Here is a 19288-nt window from a genome sequence, read left to right as displayed (position 1 = left end):
CTACACCACCTGCAATTGTCTGCAAATTTGTATATGTGCATATTTTTCTGAGAAGCTGTTCAGGTTACCAAGAGTCAGAACCCCCATCCCCAAAGTTAAGAACAATTCATATAAAGATATCCTATGGTAACTTTTTATATTTTTTGTTTGCATAATGAATAATCAGATTTGTGTGAACAGCCAACTTGAATATGCTTGTGATCTGCTGTTAAGTGACAAGCCAGGAGCCGGCAACAGTGCCTCAGTGTAGGAGAGTCCCCCTAAATATTTGTTAAATGAATACTAGATGACTGCTTTGCTTTTTTGTTTTTACTCACATCTCCCTGAAGCAGGGGTCTTCCTCATGCATGGTGCTCCTTTTCCTTCAAAATTCACTTTAAATTTAAGGCTGCAATCCTCATGGGGGCCCTCAGAGCTGCTCAACAATGTAGTTGCCCTGGGCAGGCTACTCCCGGACTGTCTATGAGAAGCAGTTCACATCTCTTCTCTCAGATGTTCAACACCCTCTCCCCTCTCCTCTCCTACCTTACGACCGCGATTCTTATTTCACATGAAAAATAGAAGCAATCAAAAGACACTTGCACCTTCAAAAGTACAACCCCCTGCATCTGTACCTGTTAAATGAATCACCAGTGCAGCAGATCCCGTTCCTCCAGCCTAGTAAGGAAGTCTGCTCCTGCAGTTACCTCCTCTCGCTCTCCCCTGCATATTCAGGCTTTCTTTCTAATACTTTCTATTTTCTTTCTAAAATTTTCCTAGTTTTCATTTCTAAAAGAAAATCCTCAGATACCATTTTCCACTGTTCAGATTGTTTTAAAAAAGAAGTTTGGTAACAGTGAGACTGTGGGGAATACATGGCTGGTGAAAATGTATAAGTTGATACAACTCTTATGGATGGTAATTGAGAAATATCTATCAGTATTGCAAAATCATATGCCTTTAACCCAGCAATTCCACTCCTGGAAGTTTATCCTATAGATATACTTACATGAATGTATTGTTTAAAAACAAAGGAACATGGAGAACATTATGTATTAGTTTCCTGCCTTTTGCAATAAAAAATAGGAACAAATAATATTTGCTTATGTGTGCATGAAGAAAAGAATTGAAGAATATACAAGAAATAATATTCAGATGGGAATCAGGAGTGAAAGGGAGACATTTTATACATAATGTTTTATGTGTAATTTTTAATCATGTGAAAGTATTATCTATTATGTTCCAAAAGTTAACGATTTTTTTAGTCAACCCTCACTTTCCTCCCTCAGCATGCCTCTCCAGCCACATCTCATTTCTCTGATCTCCTTTACAGCCAGATCTAATAGATCTGCTCTATTCCCTCCTCATCCTACTTCAATGAGGTTTTAGTTCCCACCAGTCCACTGAAACCACACCTATGAAGGCAGTGATTTCCAAGTTGTCAAATCCTCGGTAAAGTCTCGGTTCTGCTTTAATTGAACCACTCAGCAGCATGACAGTTAATGACTCCTTCTGGAAACCCGTTCTTCTCTTGGTTTTCAGAAGGATACCTTCTCCTAGTTTCTCCAGCTTTGTTGATACCCTCAGTAACTGCTCTGCTTCTGACCTCTAAATAACGGAATGCCCCAGTTTCAAACTTTCGACACCTTCTTTGTGTATACTCGTTTTACATATACTCCTGTCAAAGAATACCATGGAGGCAGTTAATTATATGCAAACAAATTTACTCATAGGAAGGAGAGAATCAATAGGTGACTGTCAACGATGGTTTAAAAAATGGATTCTTAAAAGACGGGGGAAATGTGGGATGTCCGGAAACCATGAGTCTTTTCTGCTTTTCTAGAGGGAAATGGACAAACTAGCATTTTGCAAAGCAGTCAGTCTAGGCAGTATGCCCTGGAGCTGGCTGGCTCAAGGCATCAATGAAAACAATGTTAGCTATTTATAGATTCTCCAGAAAACTGTTAAGTACAAGTACACAGAACATGTTGTCTCTGTATATTGTGAGAGAGAGAGAGAGAGAGAGAGAGAGATGGAATCTAAGACCAAGATGGAAACCAGTCTTTTATAACCTAACCTTAGAAGTTAAACCCAATCACTTCAGTTGTATTATTTTCATTAGAAATGAGCCAGTGAGTCCAGCCTACACTCAAGGGGAAGGAATTACACAAGAACATGAATACCATACCAAGAGACTCAGGGGCCCATCCTATGAACTACCTACCACAGAAGCTCTCTTTAGGGGGACTGAAGGCCAGTTAAGTATGGAGACATATTTAGGTTGATAATATTTTAGAGGACTTTTTTTTTGGGGGGGGGTTGTGTTGGGTCTTCGTTGCTGCGTGTGGGCTTTTCTCCAGTTGCGGTGAGCGAGGGCTACTCTTTGTTGTGGTGCGCGGGCTTCTCATTGCAGTGGCTTCTCTTGTTGCGGAGCACGGGCTCTAGGCGCATGGGCTTCAGTAGTTGTGGCACACATGCTCAGTAGTTGTGGCTCACAGGCCCTACAGCGCAGGCTCAGTAGCTGTGGCGCACGGGCTTAGTTGCTCCACAGCATGTGGGATCTTACCGGACCAGGGATCAAACCCATGTCCCCTGCATTGGCAGGCGGATTCTTAACCACTGAGCCACCAGGGAAGTCCTGAGGATTTTGAAGTTAGGTAACATAATTAAAAGCCAGAAAGGATAGCTGTCATTGTAAATTGCACAGCTTAACGAGTTGAGGGGACAGAAAACAGGAATAAACAAAAGGTAAAAAGTAAGAGAAAGAGGAGAAAACTAATAAAATGCAAGTCTAAACGTAAATTTACAGTTTTAAGATTCATTTTCATTGGTCTCTTTTAATATATTCATTCTCCTAGTTGTATACTATAGAGGGATTATCCAGTGGTATCCTTGCTGGGAGTGTAGTTTCCATCTGTCAGGAATATGACTGTGTACACGAGATAGTTAGCAGTATTCATCAGGACCACTCAATTTATCTTACCAGTATCTGGGGATGATGTGGATAGTGAAGTTTCCTTTTAATGAGAGTACCATGTGTAATTTATAGTTTGTCAAGTATTTTACCTGTAATATAAGGTTTTTGTTTATCCATAGAGAGTATCGAAGGAATTCCCTAGTGGGAAAAACAAAATAAGCTGTTAAAGCATTTGCCTTGGGCTTCCCTGGTGGCGCGGTGCTTGGGAGTCCGCCTGCCGATGCAGGGGGCGCGGGTTCGTGCCCCGGTCCGGGAGGATCCCACGTGCCGCGGGGCGGCTGGGGCCCGTGAGCCATGGCCGCTGGGCCTGCGCGTCCGGAGCCTGTGCCCTGCGACGGGAGAGGCCACGGCAGTGAGAGGCCCGAGTACCGCAAAAAAAAAAAAAAAAAAAGCATTTGCCTTTTATCAAGGGAAAATCTTGATCCAACCAGATTTACAAACTATTATTAAACATACTTAAAGTTTTGAAGTAACTGAATGAAATTTATATAGAAATGCTTAAATGCCTCGAAGCTGGATTCCAAGTCTTGCTCTACCCTTACAGTTCTTCCAGATCGTAATAGAGATAAAACAAGATTTGATCCTCCACTGAGTTGCCCAGATAAAAATTTTTCCACCAATATTTTTGTAAATTTAGAACAGATTTGTCCCTGCCACTTGGATTATTTTTGTTATGAAAGTATTAAAGGTCTAAAGATGGTTTTGGATGACATCAACCAGTATGAGGATTGTTTGAAATAACCGGTCTCCTCCCTCCCTGTCAGTGTGGGGCCAGTTTGTGGCAATTGAACATGTCTTTCTTATTTAGAAATTAAACAACTTTTAGACAGCAATTAAACGTCTTTTTTTTTTTTTTTTTTTTTTTTTTTTTTTTTTTTTGCGGTATGCGGGCCTCTCACTGTTGTGGCCTCTCCCGTTGCGGAGCACAGGCTCCGGACGCGCAGGCCCAGCGGCCATGGCTCACGGGCCCAGCCGCTCCGCGGCATGTGGGATCCTCCCGGACCAGGGCACGAACCCGCGTCCCCTGCATCGGCAGGCGGACTCTCAACCACTGCGCCACCAGGGAAGCCCTAAACTTCTTTTTGTATTAATGAATATAAGACCAGTAAGGGCTACTTCCTTATATAATGCTTTTTAAAAAAATTTTAAATTGGTATCTTTAGTGTAGGCTTTAATTTTGTAAATTGAAATTTGCTTTAGATGTTGGATTGTCTTTAAGAAGCAATTACATTTCTTAAGGTTTTGATTGAAAGCATCTGAGAAAATCAGAAAACTTCTTTGCTTTGTTTTAGTAACAATATTCTTAGTAACAATATTTTTCTTTAAATAGCCCACACACTTACAATGTAAGAGGCAAAGTTTTTCTTTTTTAGAAATATTTCGGTTTCTCTTATTTACATATACATTTTTAATCTCTGTAAGCCAATCAGAATGGAGCTTCATTAAATTTTGAGACCTTATAATAACAAATATAACCTGTATTCTGATTAATATGGTGGATTACACTGGTTGATTTTCAAGTGTTAAACCAGCCTTACATTACTGAGATAAACCCTATTTGGACATGATGTATTATAATTTATATATATATATATATATAAATATCTGGATTTGCTAACACTTTAAGGATTTTTGCATCTATGTTCACAAGGGATATTGAGCTGTGATTTTTTGGTAAAGTTATTGTCAGGTTTTGAGGCCAGTGTTTTATTCGTCTAATAAAATTAGTTAGGAAGTTCCCTCCTCCTCCATTTTCTGAAGGCGCTTCTGTGAAACTGAGGTTATTTTGTCCTTAAATGTTTAATAGAATTCACCTGTGAAACCATCAGGAGGCCTGGAGTTTTCTTTGTGGGAAGCTTTTCATAATGAATTTCACTTGTTTAGTAGGTACAAAGCTATGGCAGGCAGCTTCTAAAATGGTCCCTGTGCCAATAAATAATCTGTCTCTCAGCTCTCAATTCACCCTTCTTGCTTTGCAATAATGGACTGAATTCCTTTAAGCATCTCTCCTTTGCAGTGAGCACAATGATAAGCTTCCTCACTAGAGGGCACTGGAGGAGGAGGGGCTGTGGTCAGTGGTACGGCTGTAAGGACATGCAGTGGGTTCTTCCCCAGCCACAGGCCCAGCACATGTGGTTCCTTGATGATCTTGCAATCTCTGTCTGGACTAGCAATAATCTTCCTGTGACTCTCTCAACATGGAAATCAGTGTCCCGAAGGCCTCCTGCCTGCACTGGCAGCCAAACGCTTCCTGTCTGCACTGGCGCCAGTTCCCTCCACAGGCTCCTCTGCAGCTCGCCTGTGTTCCAGAGACTTGCTTTCTGCTTGCCAGCAACCAGTCCCAGCCTGGGTAAACCAGCAAACTTCTCTGCTGCCCAGTGGGCTGAACTTCACCTTCTCCAAATAAGCGTGCACCCCAGTCTTGATAAGAGGCCCCTTTCCAAGTCTGTCCTTCCTTAGTTACTCTCCCTAAGCCATAGGATGCCATATGGGATTTCCTTTAATCTTATAGTCGCTCATGTACTAAATTTTAGTAATTCTTTTGTGTCACACATCCCCTCTATGGTTTTTATCTCCTGATGGGGGATAAAGAAGTCACTAGGTCCAGTCCACACTCAGGTGAGAGGCTTATGCCAGGACATGAACACCAGGCAGGGGTCTTTGGGAACTCTATCGGTCCGAGTGTGGTCTGGACCTAGTGACTTGCTTCTAAGTGACAAAACCGATGGGATATTGTTTACAAGATCAGGCTATAAAAGATTGTGACTTTATTGCGTGCTGTCTCTCTCTTGTGCAGGCGTGAATGCAACCTGGCCCCCACCCCCTGCTTGGTCCCAGGTTCTTCCTGCTTGCTGCTTGGATGAGCCAAGCTAGCATATTGACTGTAAGCTGCCCTACGGAGAGGGTCAAGTGGCAGAAAACTGAGGGCAACCTGCAGCCAATGAAAACCTGAGGCCGTCATTCCAACAGTTCAGGAGGAACTGAATCCTGCCAATAATAAGGGGAGTGAGCTTGGAAGCACACCCTTCACCAAGAGAGCCAGCTAACGTCTAGGTTGTGAGAGATCCAGAGCAGAGGACTCCTCTAAGTCACATGCAGATTCCTGACCCACAGAAACTGCGAAACAATGTTATTGTGTTAAGCCGCTAAATTGAGGGTACTTTGTTAATGTGATAATAGGTAACTAATACAAGAGTTATTCCAATTTTCCTTTTCATCCTGTATCTATTTTGGTAAATTGTATTTTGAAAGAATTTGTCCATTTTTAAGTTAAGACCATATAGTCAAATTTATCCATTTCCTTCAGAGGTTGACCAAGTACACTAATTTATCTGCTCAAAAAATACTTCAGAAACAAAAAAACAATGTCCACACAAAGACATGTACACAAATGTTCATAGCAGCTTTATTTGTTAATAGTCAAAAAATCTAAACAACCCAAATGTTCTTCAATGGGTGAATGTTTAAACAAAATGTGGTATGTCCATACCATGGTATACTACACTCAGCAATAAAAAGGAATGAACTACTAATACATGCAACAATTTGGATGGATCTCAAGGGAATTATGCTGAGTGAAAAAAAGCCAATCTCAAAAGGTTACAGTCTGCATTTCACTTACATAACATTCACATAATGACAAAATTACAGAGATGGAGAAGAAATCAGTGGTTGCCAGGGTCCAGGGATAGGAAAATGGGGGTAAGGGAGGGGAATGGACATGAATATAAAGGGGTAGCACAAGGGATCATTGAGGTGATGGAACAATTATTTTTTTTTCAGTTCTGTTATCTTGAGAGTTGTAGTGGTTCCACAAATCTACGTGTGATAAAAACTGACTAGAACTAGACACAGACACGAATGCATGTGAAAGCCAGTGAAATCTGAGTAAGTTCTATAGGTTGTTACTAATGTCAGTTTCCTGGTTTCGATATTATAGTTATGTAAGATACTACCACTGGCAGAACTGTATGAAGGTACATGGGTCCTCTCTATTATTTTTGCAAATTCCTGTAAATCTGTAATTATTTCAGAATATAAAGTAAAACAAAACAGAACAAAAACAACTTCAGTTGATCTCATCCAGTCTCTTGGGTTAAAACATCTATTTTAAATAGCACTCCCCAGACCCTCCACCCCCATTACTCTGCATCTAATTTTCACTGAGTTGACTTTTGAGTGAAGACCTGAAAACGTGAGAGATCTAGTGACGAAGATTCTTACAGGGGTCAGGAAGCCTCCTACCCTTACAGAACAGCAAGGGTAAAGGCCCTATGATGGGAGCATGCCTGGCTGGCCTGGTGAAGAACTCAGTGGCCAGTGCAGCTGGAGCATAGTGAACAAAGTATCACAGAAAAGACTTTGGCTTTCACCCTGCGTGAGATGAGAAGCATTTGGAGGGTTTTGAGCACAAGGGTGAAGTGATCAAACTGACATTTTAAGAGGATCTCTGTAGCTGCTGTGGTGAGAATAAACTGAAGGGAGGCAAGGGCAGCAGCAGGGAGAACAGGAAGCCATCACAGTTCAGGTGGAAGGTAATTGTGGCTTGGACCTCAGTGGTGAAGTGGTCAAATTCTGAATATTTATTTTGAAGGCAGAGCTGACGGGACTTGCTGCTGGACTAGGAAGAGCAGTCAAGGGAGAAATAAAACTGAAATGGGGAAGACTGGAGGTACAGTTTGGGGGTTCACATTTGGACATGTTACATCGGAAATGTTTACTAGAGATCCAAACGAAGATGTTCGGCAGACTGCCCTATCTAAAACTGCCCACAGTACTTAGAACTATAATGTAAGCTTCATGAAGTTAGGGACTAATTCACTACTGCACCTTTAATGCCCAGTACGCAGTAGATTCTCAAAAGTATATCTGTTGAATCAGTCTCTGTAAACTACCTAGGTCTGAACATGTGATGATCGATATTACTGAATGCACCTGGGCTAAGACAGGCCCCAAACCCATTTTCATTCATTATGGCAGTGGTTCCCAAACTTTTCTGCACATTGGCAGCACCTGGGGAGCTTCAAATGTACTGATGCCTCGATCCCACCTCCTGAGAGTGTGTTTTAATTGGTTTCGGGTGCGATCTGGGCTTTGGGATTTTTTAAAAGTTCCCTAGGTGATTGCCATGTGCAGGGAAGTTTGGAACCACTGCACTACTGAGTTTTCAATTATAAAAAATCTTTGTTAAAGTGCATGATCATTACTCCAACAGGTGTCAATTATAAAGAAAATAAAAATCTTCCTGGGATTTCATTTCCTTAAGTTTCCTCTCCTTTGCCTGGATCAACTATCCATGCTTCTTCCTCTTCTTCTTCCTGATCTCAATGATCATGCCAGGGCTTAAACAAGATCACCCGTTTCACAAATATCGGTATGTTTTCAGCAACAGATTAAATTTCTAAGCCAAATTTAATCCATGATAATGGGGAGATGTCTGGTAGGGTTCCTCTACAACAAATCCTGTCAATTGCGCTCTCCTACTTTTCAAATCCATCTCTTCCTCCATCCTCTCTTTAGCCATGCCCTAAATACTTCTTACCTAGTCTGTTGGCCTGGTCTCCCTGCTGGTCAATCTCCAGCTTCACCTCACACTATTACCAAAGTGATCTTCTAAAACCCCAAATCAATCAGATTATCTAACTTCCAAGACTCCCTAACAGTCTCTTTAATATTTAGTGTCCTTCATAGAGGTCCCTATTTACCTCATCTAGCTATGTGACCTTGGACAAATTCTCTAAGGTCTCTGCCTCAGTCTCCTCATCTGTAAAATGGTGATAATAATGGTTCTAGATGATAATATACCTACAGCACTTAGAACTGTGTCTGGAACATATTAAGTGCTATTAAGAGTTAGTTAAGCTATTCCTCAAACACTCCTTCCACTGTAACACTTACGGCTAAAATAGGTTCCAACCATCACCATCACCATCTTTGGAAGGTAGAATAAGACTTGAATCAGAAATCTGACTCCATTACTTTCTAGTTACAAGGTCTTGGGCAAGTTACTTAACATCTCAAATATAAAACAGGGATCCTAATATTTATAGTGAAGGGCTGTTAGGATACAGAGTGGGTTGTTGTGAAGTTACAGTAGGTTCTCAGGTGTTTTCTCCCCTGAGCTCTGCTTGGTGAAATATTACTCAGCCTACAAAGAAATGCCCTTCTTTGAGGTCATTTCTCAAAGAAGCAGTTCCTCTGGCTCACTATCACTACCATCCACTCTCTAATTTCCCTTTTGGAGTTTCCATACACCTTATACTAGAACATAGCTCACTGAGCTGGTTATTCAGATTTGTCTTTCCCATTTCCCACCAAGAGCTTCTAGAGAGAGGGCTTGTTGTTTCACTGACCTTCAACCCTAACGACCAGCACAGACAGGGGCTTAAAATTCATCAGTTGAGTGAATGAGTAAAACTACTCAAGGTCCAGTGAAAATGGTGTCTAGAACCACTCAGGCCATTCTCTGTCACATTCTGCGGTTCCACAGAACAGTCTTCAAACTTCTGTAATATATTGCTTCCTATTCGTTATTTATCTATTTGTCCTATTTTCTCCATTAGACTGTGAACTGCTAGTATTATCTACACCCTCATCTCCCATATAGAAAGTACTCTATATTGAATGAACAAAGTGACTGATTGAATTGAGGACTATTTCAACCTCCCTGGCCTATTCATTTCATTCAGATCCTTCCCAGTGATGAATGCATGAGGCAGGTGATTGTTTGAATCTTAAGGAGTAACCTGGTAGCTTAGTTAAACCAAAAAATTTAAGATAAAATTTAAGATAAAAATTCAAGATAACTAAAATGCACTATAAACTTAATATTGACACTAAACAAACAACTTTTAAGGTGGACAAATAATTTTATTTTGTGCATGCAAATACATGTCAAGTACTGCAAACTTTTTCCATCAATTTTCTCTCAAACACTGAAAATCATGATGCTCTATTCTGTGAACAGCCAAAGCTAATATCTCTTCACTTCAGTGCTACAGCAAAAACACACAGAATTCACTCTTTGCTATTCACTATCATCACAACCCTCATTGTTCCATCTCTGCCCTCCCCCCATATACAGGCCTTATGAATCCTAGCCTTCCCCCATTTAATCCTATTCCTATAGCACAAAGGGAAACATTACAATTTGGAAATTCAAATTGAAATAAATGGAATAGAATTTATTCCCATATATATTCCCCATTTCATTGTACAGAATTATTTTAAATTATAGTTTTAAATAGAAGCTGAGTATATGCCTTAAAAATGAGCATTAAATCCATCTTAGAGATGGTGCCTGCTTTTTACATGATGGGTGTACACCATCTTTAATTTCATTTACATTTCAATCGAACAATAGATTTGCAAAGAAAATGTCTAATACAGACGTAAAAATATTCACACTAGAGCTTCACAATCGGTTGTACAATTGACAAACAGGCCTCTTTTCCCAAACTTTCCAGCTAAGCAAATTTATAAAATGTAATCAATGCAACAAGAAAAACATTTCTCTTTCACTTCCAGGGAAAAGAATATGCAATAAACAGTATAAATGCAGACAGCAGTTGCTGCAAGCTAACCACGATACTCCCAAGTGGCTGTACAGTGGATATGTGCAGTACAAATAAAAGCCACATGTGTTGTATCACAACTACAGTATAATTGTTTGCCCAGCTAAGAGAATGCATGCACTTCCATGCCTTGGGTTATAAAGTGAGGCCTAATTCTTGACAGATTGATGGAATATATGCAAATGACCTTGGCTTTTGGCAGTACTAAGTGCAGCCAGTGTCTATGTTTCACTGGTTTAAGGATATTTAAATTTTTTTATTTAAAAAAAGAAAAAAACTGCCAATTTCAGACTTGGGGGAATAACTGCTCTTGGAGTAAAAACAGGACTCCACTCAAATGTGGGGTGTTCTGATTGGTGGCCTTGACTCCTTGTATTCCCTTGCCAGCAAAGGGATACAAAGAAACCACTACTATAAAGGAGTAACTAGCAAATTTATTCAATGTACCCAGAAAATGAGATACTCCTTGAGCATGTTCATTTGTGTTCTGCTTGCAGAAGGGGTTCTTATGTAGAAGGAGTTACAGTAAGTGATCCCATTAACACTCTTCATTCACTAAAACACAGGGAAAGTTCTTCCAGGAAACTAATACATAGTTGCAATGCAACTTTCCCCTTGAATGATTAGTCACCAATACTGGTGACAGTCTGCTCAGAAAACGACTCTAGAAGCTAGGGAAGAAATATTCAAAGTTGAATCACATGCTGAATCTGATCATTACAAACACCACCCCTGTTAACAAGACAACATGGGCTTTAACATCGAAAATGCAAAAAGCAAGCTAGATGGTTTTTAAAACAATGTTTTCAAATGTTTAAATGATCCCATTTTAAATTCCTACAAATCACTGTGCATCCGGTAATTTTCTCAAGGCAGCATATAAAATTGGGATGTGCTTTATAAACTTAGAATCAACTTGAAACTTGAGTGAAAGTGACCAGATCCATACAAACGGAAAATTTCAGTTCCAGTATAGATTTCTTTTACTATTCTCTTGTGAGAGTAAACAGTTACTAGGAAAAACATCAGTGCCACTGACCCACTGAAGTACCTTCTCTTGAAAATTACGATGCACAACTTTCATGCATGACGCTGGTTTACTAAGATGGTATTGAAAGTCATGGCAGGAAAGGCAAAGGAATCTGCTTTGTTCAGTTACCAACTAGACGACATGCTTAAGTAACTTTCTCTGGATTCATAAGATGAAATGAGACCACAAAGAAAGAATTACTGATGCTACATCGCAGTATCTGAATGAGGCACATGGTCTTCAGAATGGGACTTAGAAATTTTTGTAAACACAAAAAGTCAGAACAAAACAAAAACCTCACCATCTTCCCACTTTCCAGACCTCGGATTACTTTTTCCTTATTAGACCATACACCACATACGCAGTTTAGGTGACAACATTACAAACTTCCTCTCCTATTGCTTTATATCCTTTGATTTCAAACATATGTGCAGCACAACATGTTGGTAATGGGTCAAATGACAGGGAATGCCCCCTATTTTAAAAAGTCACATTCTAGGTCTGATTTGTAATTTTTCCTCTATGATATCATTAGGTACCTTTCATAAGAAGGATCAGATAAACTGCTCTTCCTTCTCAAGTGGCAGAGAACCAATGTCTTTATTTCACATCCAACACACCATGAGAAACAGAAGATGATCACTACATAAAGGATGCAATACTGAATAATCCCAACATAGAAACAATTCCTATGTTGTTAGTGAGGAAGAGAGTAAGTTTTTAAGAACAGGGAGTTACTGTTTTATGGGATCACCTGCTGCAAGACAAGCATTATTTTAATATAAATGTTCTGAGACATACCAATAAGTTGGCAGGTATATACATACACTGATGCAAATGTAATTTCACTGGACAAGTAGGCAAACACCTAAGCAGTTTATCCCAACCCCCTCCAGCAGAGCACAACCAAGTTTCAAAACTTCAATTTTAAAATTAAAAAGATAAGGTTAAATACACAAGATCAATTTATGTAGTATATATTCACCCTCAGAACGTGCTGAAGATGTTTTGCGTAGTTCTGTTGCACAGAGGGTTCTTTCCCTGAGGGCACATAAGGAGCTCTCAAACTGTTAATAGGTCTCTATTTTGTAACAAAATAGCAATTTTAAAATCTTAAAAAAAAATACATTACCTTCAACATGGAAGATCTCACTATTTAAATATCCATGAAATAGACATACTGGTTTGCATATCCTTTTTGGAAATACAAACAGCAAATAAAGTACATTGGAAGCATTTCAAATGTAATAAGCGCATATTTATAGAAAGGTTCTGATATAAATTATATAACAATCACGTTCCTGTAATATCCTAGGCTAATTTATAATGTCGGAAATAAGTTAATGTAACATGGTTTAAAACTCTTGTTCCTATTCATTTCAGGTTACAGAGTGAAATAAATAAAATGTCTTTGTAGGGATGGGGGCACTGGCCATGGCAAAAAGGTACAGTACTAACCAAGGAAACTAAGTCAAGGCTACTGTGCTGTTATGCTACAAACAAACACCTTCATACATTTGAGTATTAAATAAATGTGTAAGATCTTCCATACTGACACCAGAATATCAAAACTACCCCTTTGTTTCTCAGGTATATTTACAACTTATCAGTCACCTTATGAGCATGTTCATTAAGACAGGTATCAAACACCAGTATTTTTACTCATTCTGATCAAGAAATTTCAGGGAAATGTCAACCCTCCCGCCCCTGGAAATGTGCACAAAACTTTTTATCAAAATCTTATCTGATACAATGCTGTGGTTTTGTAAAACAACTAAATAGCTCAGACGACCAATAACATGATCCTGTTTAAGCATCTTGCTAGCAGGAAAAGCCCTTACATACAGTACACCTGGTGAAAGATCAGCTTGGCTTAAAATATTCCAGTACAATTTTCAGAGTAAACAACTTCACAGAAGTTAATTAAAAATAATAATAAAAGTCAAACTAATCTTAAAGAAATGAGGGGAAAAACAAAGACACAAACTATAGGTAAGATCACCCAGAAGGAATGCCCAGCTTTTGTTTTCAAATGTTGACTGAAATTTAGGTTTCAATAAAATACCTCCCACAAATCTGGAGCCTGGCTGGTTGAACATACTGCATACTTTCAGATGCCAAGTCAAAAACACTTTTCAGTCACATTTTAGCAGGGCAGAAATTATTCATGTTTTTAAGTATGAATAAAGGTTAGCCAATGTTCTATTATTACATGGTTCATAGTCTTATCAACCTAACAGTCAGAAAAACAAGGAAAATTAAACCCCAACATGAAGTAATAATAAACAATATTTAACCAAGAGAATGCAATGAACATCCAAATTAATTAGTTTAAATTAAAAACCCAGCAATACCATCTTGTTAGTCAGTGCAAACACTACATACAGGGTTTTCTCAAGAAAGCTGAAAGCACCTGATTCTTTTGCCAAGTCATCAGATTCATAATGTACAGGCTTAAATCTGCATTTTAAAAAACTGCCATTACATTAGTGCATAATTTATCAAAATTGTAAAAACGATTCTGCATAACTTAGGAGAATTTAATATCTAGTACATCAGCTGAAAGACTTAGGCACTTGGTTATATATTTAATTACTTACTTCAACAAGTAGCCTGTGTATAAATATTAACAAAGCAGAAACTATTTTTGAAAAATGGAAAATTGAAAAAAAATTTAAATGCTACAGATAAAAGCACTGCACCACACTCCTACATATAATGCAGTAAAGAAAGCTAGTATATAACCCTGTAAAATTCTATGGTAAGAACATCTAACTCCACTCTTCAAAATTTAAAAAAAAAAAAAAAAAAAAAAAAAGAGAGAGAAAAAAAAATCCATGCAAAGTCCCATGAAAAAGATAAATAAAGCAGCTGGAATGAGATGGAAATTTCTCTCAGTGAAACATAAAATAGAAATAAATAAGTTAATTAAGTCTACTTTCACTAGATGTATCATTGTAGGATCCTGCTAGTTTAATAACTGAGTTGTTAATTTTCTATAGAAGCCATTTAAAATAGGAAATGGCTCAGTTACTGCACCGGATTGCTACAAACTCATAAAAAGCTGCTTGAAGCTTAAGTTAAATGTCCAAATTCCAATCACTTCTGGAAAGTGAACGTGTTACCCTAGTAAAGTAAATTTTCTTTTTTTTTTCATAATGCTAATGCAAGAGGGCTTGAAGTATCAAAGAGTCCACAGGAAATGGATGCCCCCAGTAATATCTTTTTTTTAAAAAAAATATACATTATATAATATATATTATATATATAAAAAGCTAGTGTAAATGCTTCCATGGTATGGTCACAGATTTGAAAGATGAACCTCTTTTCAGCTGTTAACCATCTTCCCATTTGCAACAGGTTTCAAAAAGTCGTTTTTATCTTCAGACATAACATGAGTTTTCAGAATGAGGTTGCCAACACTGACAGATGTGGCAAGAGGGAGGCAACTCGCATTGCTAATGGACACTGGGAGTGGCTGACTAAAGCAAGAAGTTACCGGCAGAATTGTTTTTTGCTCCTCCCTGGGAGAGAATAAATGACATTGAAAACAAATTAGCTTTGAGTGAAAACTTCTAAGAGTAACCATACATGCTGAATAAAGGTTGTAACACACTTTAAGAGCCCCTAGCAAAGGCATGTCTTTTTCACTAAAAAGTATCGGAGGTCACTAAAAAAGTCCCATTTTCCAAAAATTATAATAAAAAATTAGAACACTGGTTAATTTAAGGCCAACAAACTATCGAGTTCAAGATTAGCCCATATTTTTGGCAGTAATTATATACTAAAGGCCAAAAATATCTTAGCAAGATTTTTAAAAAGGGAAACCCTTCATTTAGGTTTAATTCTCCATTTTGTAGTCTTGATGTTTGGCTATCAGTTAGAGGAAGTATAACCTGATGCTAGAGCATAAACATAAACTTTTATCCCAACAAAAAGCAAGTTTTAGGCTGCTAAAATGGACCACTTGGTTAGTTCAAATTTAGTTCTCCTCTCCTAAAAATCCAGACTGACCAAATCATTGCCTTATTACGTAAGGTCTTCCCCTCATAGGATAAAACCAAAAATGAATTTAACAATGCATATATTTCTTTTTATTCATGCCCTATGCCCACTGGTTATGAATTTTATGTCTAACACTCACAGAATCACATGGTCTTCACCTAAACTCTGTCTCTTCTGCTCCAGGGGCTCCTTTTGGTGTTGTTGGACTGGATGCCCATTTTCTACTGCTGTTCCATTCAGTAACTGATCATTTTGAGAACTGATACCAAGCTGTATGTCCAGGATCTCCTACGAAAGTAAAATGTTAGTCCTTCAGTATGAAAGTATTCTGTACTTTAATTTCCAATGGAGTAAAGCCTCCTAGATGTGTGACAGCAGTACTTACTTCAATCTGTTCACCTTGTCCATCAGGTTCATCAGTATCAAGTGCTGAAAGCTCTAACTCTATATCCCTATCAGGCTTAGTATCAGCTGCATCTTCTGTATAATCACTCTGTAATTAAGAAAAATGATGATTTCATATCTGTGGAAACTGGGGCTTCCCTTTTAAATTAAAATGGGAATCCCAATGATTGATCTAAAAAAAGAAATCTGGGACTACAATTTTATTTCTACTCTTAAGTTTTAAAAGCAATCATCCGCCAGAAAAAGCCAAATTTTGCACTAAGTAACGGCATAAAATAACATGCAACAGCAGCAAACAACAAATATATTGGGCATGAAGCTGAGAGATTCAGTTTCCTTACCTCTCCATTTCTCAGTTCAATTTCCTTGCTTAGAAGATTTAAGGTAAGGTGACGGCCTTCATCCAGGGAATTCCACTTCTGTTGCATGGCCAGAGCATTGGCCTCCCTCTGAAGAAGCAATGAGTTACTCTTGGCCTAGAGGGGAAAAAAAGCAAAGTCAGCTTCCATCCATTAACTTTTAAATGTCATTCTATTTTTTTAAAAATTCAAAGCTGAGTGACACAGAGCCTACCTGCTGAAGTTCAATGCTCAAAAGGTCTCCAGTACTGGAATGCTTTCTATGACCAGATAAATCAGTAACAATGAATCTGTCCCTTTAAAGAAAAATATATTTACTGTTATAAAAGTGAAATAAATGAAGCAACTAAAGCAGTAATGACTATATAACGACTATATACTATATGTTTTTTTAAAATTAATTAATTTATTTTTGGTTGCATTGGGTCTTCATTGCTGCGCACAGGCTTTCTCTAGTTGTGGCGAGTGGGGGCTACTCTTTGTTGCAGTGCGCAGGCTTCTCATTGTGATGGCTTCTCTTGTTGCGGAGCACGGGCTCTAGGCAGGCGGGCTTCAGTAGTTGCGGCACACAGGCTTAGTTGCTCCGCGGCATGTGGGATCTTCCCAGACCAGGGCTCGAACCCGTGTCCCCTGCACTGGTAGGCAGATTCTTAACCACTGCGCCACCAGGGAAGTCCTATATATGCTTTACATAACAGTCATTATTCCAAATGTAAAGTTTCAGTCATTATTCCAAATGTAAAATTTTTTTCAGAAATTTGTTACATAGCTAAAATAAAACTAGCAAAGCACAGTTCATGAATAACTGGGAGTAGGATCTGTACTCTGAGAAAAGAGAATCCTAAAGCATTAAGCATAACATTACCGTTCAATATAATGTGCTGATGACGTAGCTTCATTACCATATGAACTCCATCTTGAATCAACAGCATTGACATAAGGGACATAATCTATAGAAATGTAGAAAGAAACAATGATCAGAAAAGTGAAAAATCAGATATAGATGTGAATGTATACTTCTCCAAAAAAATCCATATTTTATCCAACTAGCCATGTTCTCCTGGCTAAGCCATTTAATTCTGAGTTTACTGTGGTTGTTAAATGGAGAGAAATGTTCTGTATCTAACAGTGAGGATTAAAAAGCACAGTGCTAGAACGTATCAGGTGAAGTATTAGTTAAATGGATCACCTGATACACTGATAGGTTTAGTAGCACTTCCTTGGGAAGCAGTGGCCTGGACAGGATCCGTGGTATGGTAACCTGTACGGGAAGATCTAGAAATTGCACCCCATTTTGAGATGATAGGTCCATCACTAAAAGGAATTATTGGATCTTCTTCTTTTGTCCTTCTCTGAGTTTCAAATAAATGCACTCTTCTCTTAACATCTCCACTGTCCAGGTCCTGCATAAATAAAAGAAAATCAATAAAAAGATTGTTGGCAATTACTTCAGCTAATAATACAAGTACATACTTTCAAAAGACATTAAATTAAGTTTTCTGGTAAATTTAACATTAGCTGTATATCTCAATGATAACCCAACATGTACTTTAAAACACTCAACTATGCCCAAATAATTTAACATTAAGTGCAATTTATTTCAGGCTTACCTAAATGTAACTCTGCTGCTTACAGATGAGTAACATACCAACGATATGAAGATGAAAGCATTCAATCATTCTAAAACTTGAATCAACATGCACGACAACCCTTGCCCCCCAAATCATACCATTAACACAGCATTTGAATTAGCAATTACATCTCTGGGCTCTGAATCGATAGCATTTATACAGGAACCTATGGTGCCACAAGACCAGGGGGAATAATGGGAAAGATGATCTTCTTCAAATTTTGTGCCACTCACACTTTCAGAGAACTGATTAAAAAAAGAAAAAAAAAAAAGGCACAGGCAATTGGTAAGAAATTTAAATTTACAAACTTGTAACTAATATAAAGTAACTACTATAGAATTCACAGCACTTTATAGTGAACAATTAAACATTCAATAATATAAAAAACTGTAACAAGTAAATAGTATTTATATTATTTGTATTTGTATTACATATTAATAGAAAAGAGAATGCCTTCTCTTTTATAGCATGCCTCTAACATGGTACAAAGTGCTCTAAAAAATGAAAAAAAGCAAAAGAAAACACACAGATACACAGATAAATACAAATACATTTTTATATTAAGCAAGTGGCAATTCTATCACTCTTGTCAAGATGGTTAGCTGCTTTGAAGAAGTATAAGTTTGATGAGATAAATTTGGATCTACTTTAAAAATTCAATATTTGGGGCTTCCCTGGTGGCGCAGTGATTGGGAGTCCACCTGCCGATGCAGGGGATGCGGGTTCGTGCCCCAGTCTGGAAGGATCCCACATGCTGCAGAGCGGCTGGGCCCTTGAGCCATGGCCGCTGGGCCTGCGCGTCCAGAGCCTGTGCTCCGCAAAGGGAGAGGCCACAGCAGTAAGAGGCCCGCGTACCACCAGAAAAAAAAAAAAAAAAAAAAAATTCAATATTTATGGATAGAAAAATATGATGTCTAGGATTACTTCAAAATAATCCAGTAGGAAGAGGGGGTACAAATGAAACAAGATAGGCTGAGTTGATAATTGTGGGTAATGGGTACATGGAGTTTACTACTATTCTCTCTACTTTTGCATATGCTTGAAATTTTTCCTAATGAAAAGACTAGAAAAAAATTTTATTTTAGTATCTCTAGGGATAGGAAATAAACCAGATGAATCAAAAAAAATTAATGGTTTGCTCTAAATATAACAGTACTGAAAACAGGGTACATTAAAATAATCCTGGTACAAAAACTTGTTTTGAAATGATAAGAATAATTAACAGTGATTTAAAACACCATAAATAATACAGTAGGCATTTCTGCACCTCTTGTGAAGTAGGGAAGAAATGCCTCAGATAGACCAGAATTCAAATCCAAGCTACTTAC

The 19288-nt window shown here is 38.3% G+C and overlaps 1 protein-coding gene across 4 annotated transcripts in view; it reads right to left on the bottom strand.

The window, feature by feature from the left end:
- Positions 1–14798: 14798 nt before the first annotated feature.
- Positions 14799–19288, bottom strand: part of RC3H2 (ring finger and CCCH-type domains 2) — a 47281-nt gene continuing 42791 nt past the window's right edge. For 2 of the 4 annotated variants that reach the window (XM_059073018.2, XM_059073019.2), the window contains 8 exons: positions 18059–18205; positions 17519–17732; positions 17195–17279; positions 16544–16625; positions 16312–16446; positions 15951–16058; positions 15705–15853; positions 14799–15084 (listed from right to left, as the gene is read on the bottom strand). In XM_059073018.2, the coding sequence (XP_058929001.1) occupies positions 14889–15084; positions 15705–15853; positions 15951–16058; positions 16312–16446; positions 16544–16625; positions 17195–17279; positions 17519–17732; positions 18059–18205 (1116 nt within the window). In that variant the 3' untranslated portion in view covers positions 14799–14888. The remainder of the gene's footprint in view (positions 15085–15704; positions 15854–15950; positions 16059–16311; positions 16447–16543; positions 16626–17194; positions 17280–17518; positions 17733–18058; positions 18206–19288) is intronic. The other 2 variants (XM_059073021.2, XM_067040784.1) reach the window with 2 other exon arrangements.

The sequence above is a fragment of the Kogia breviceps genome, chromosome 8 (assembly GCF_026419965.1).
Source record: "Kogia breviceps isolate mKogBre1 chromosome 8, mKogBre1 haplotype 1, whole genome shotgun sequence".
NCBI lineage: Eukaryota > Metazoa > Chordata > Mammalia > Artiodactyla > Physeteridae > Kogia > Kogia breviceps.
This window is presented reverse-complemented; position numbering and strand designations above follow the sequence as displayed.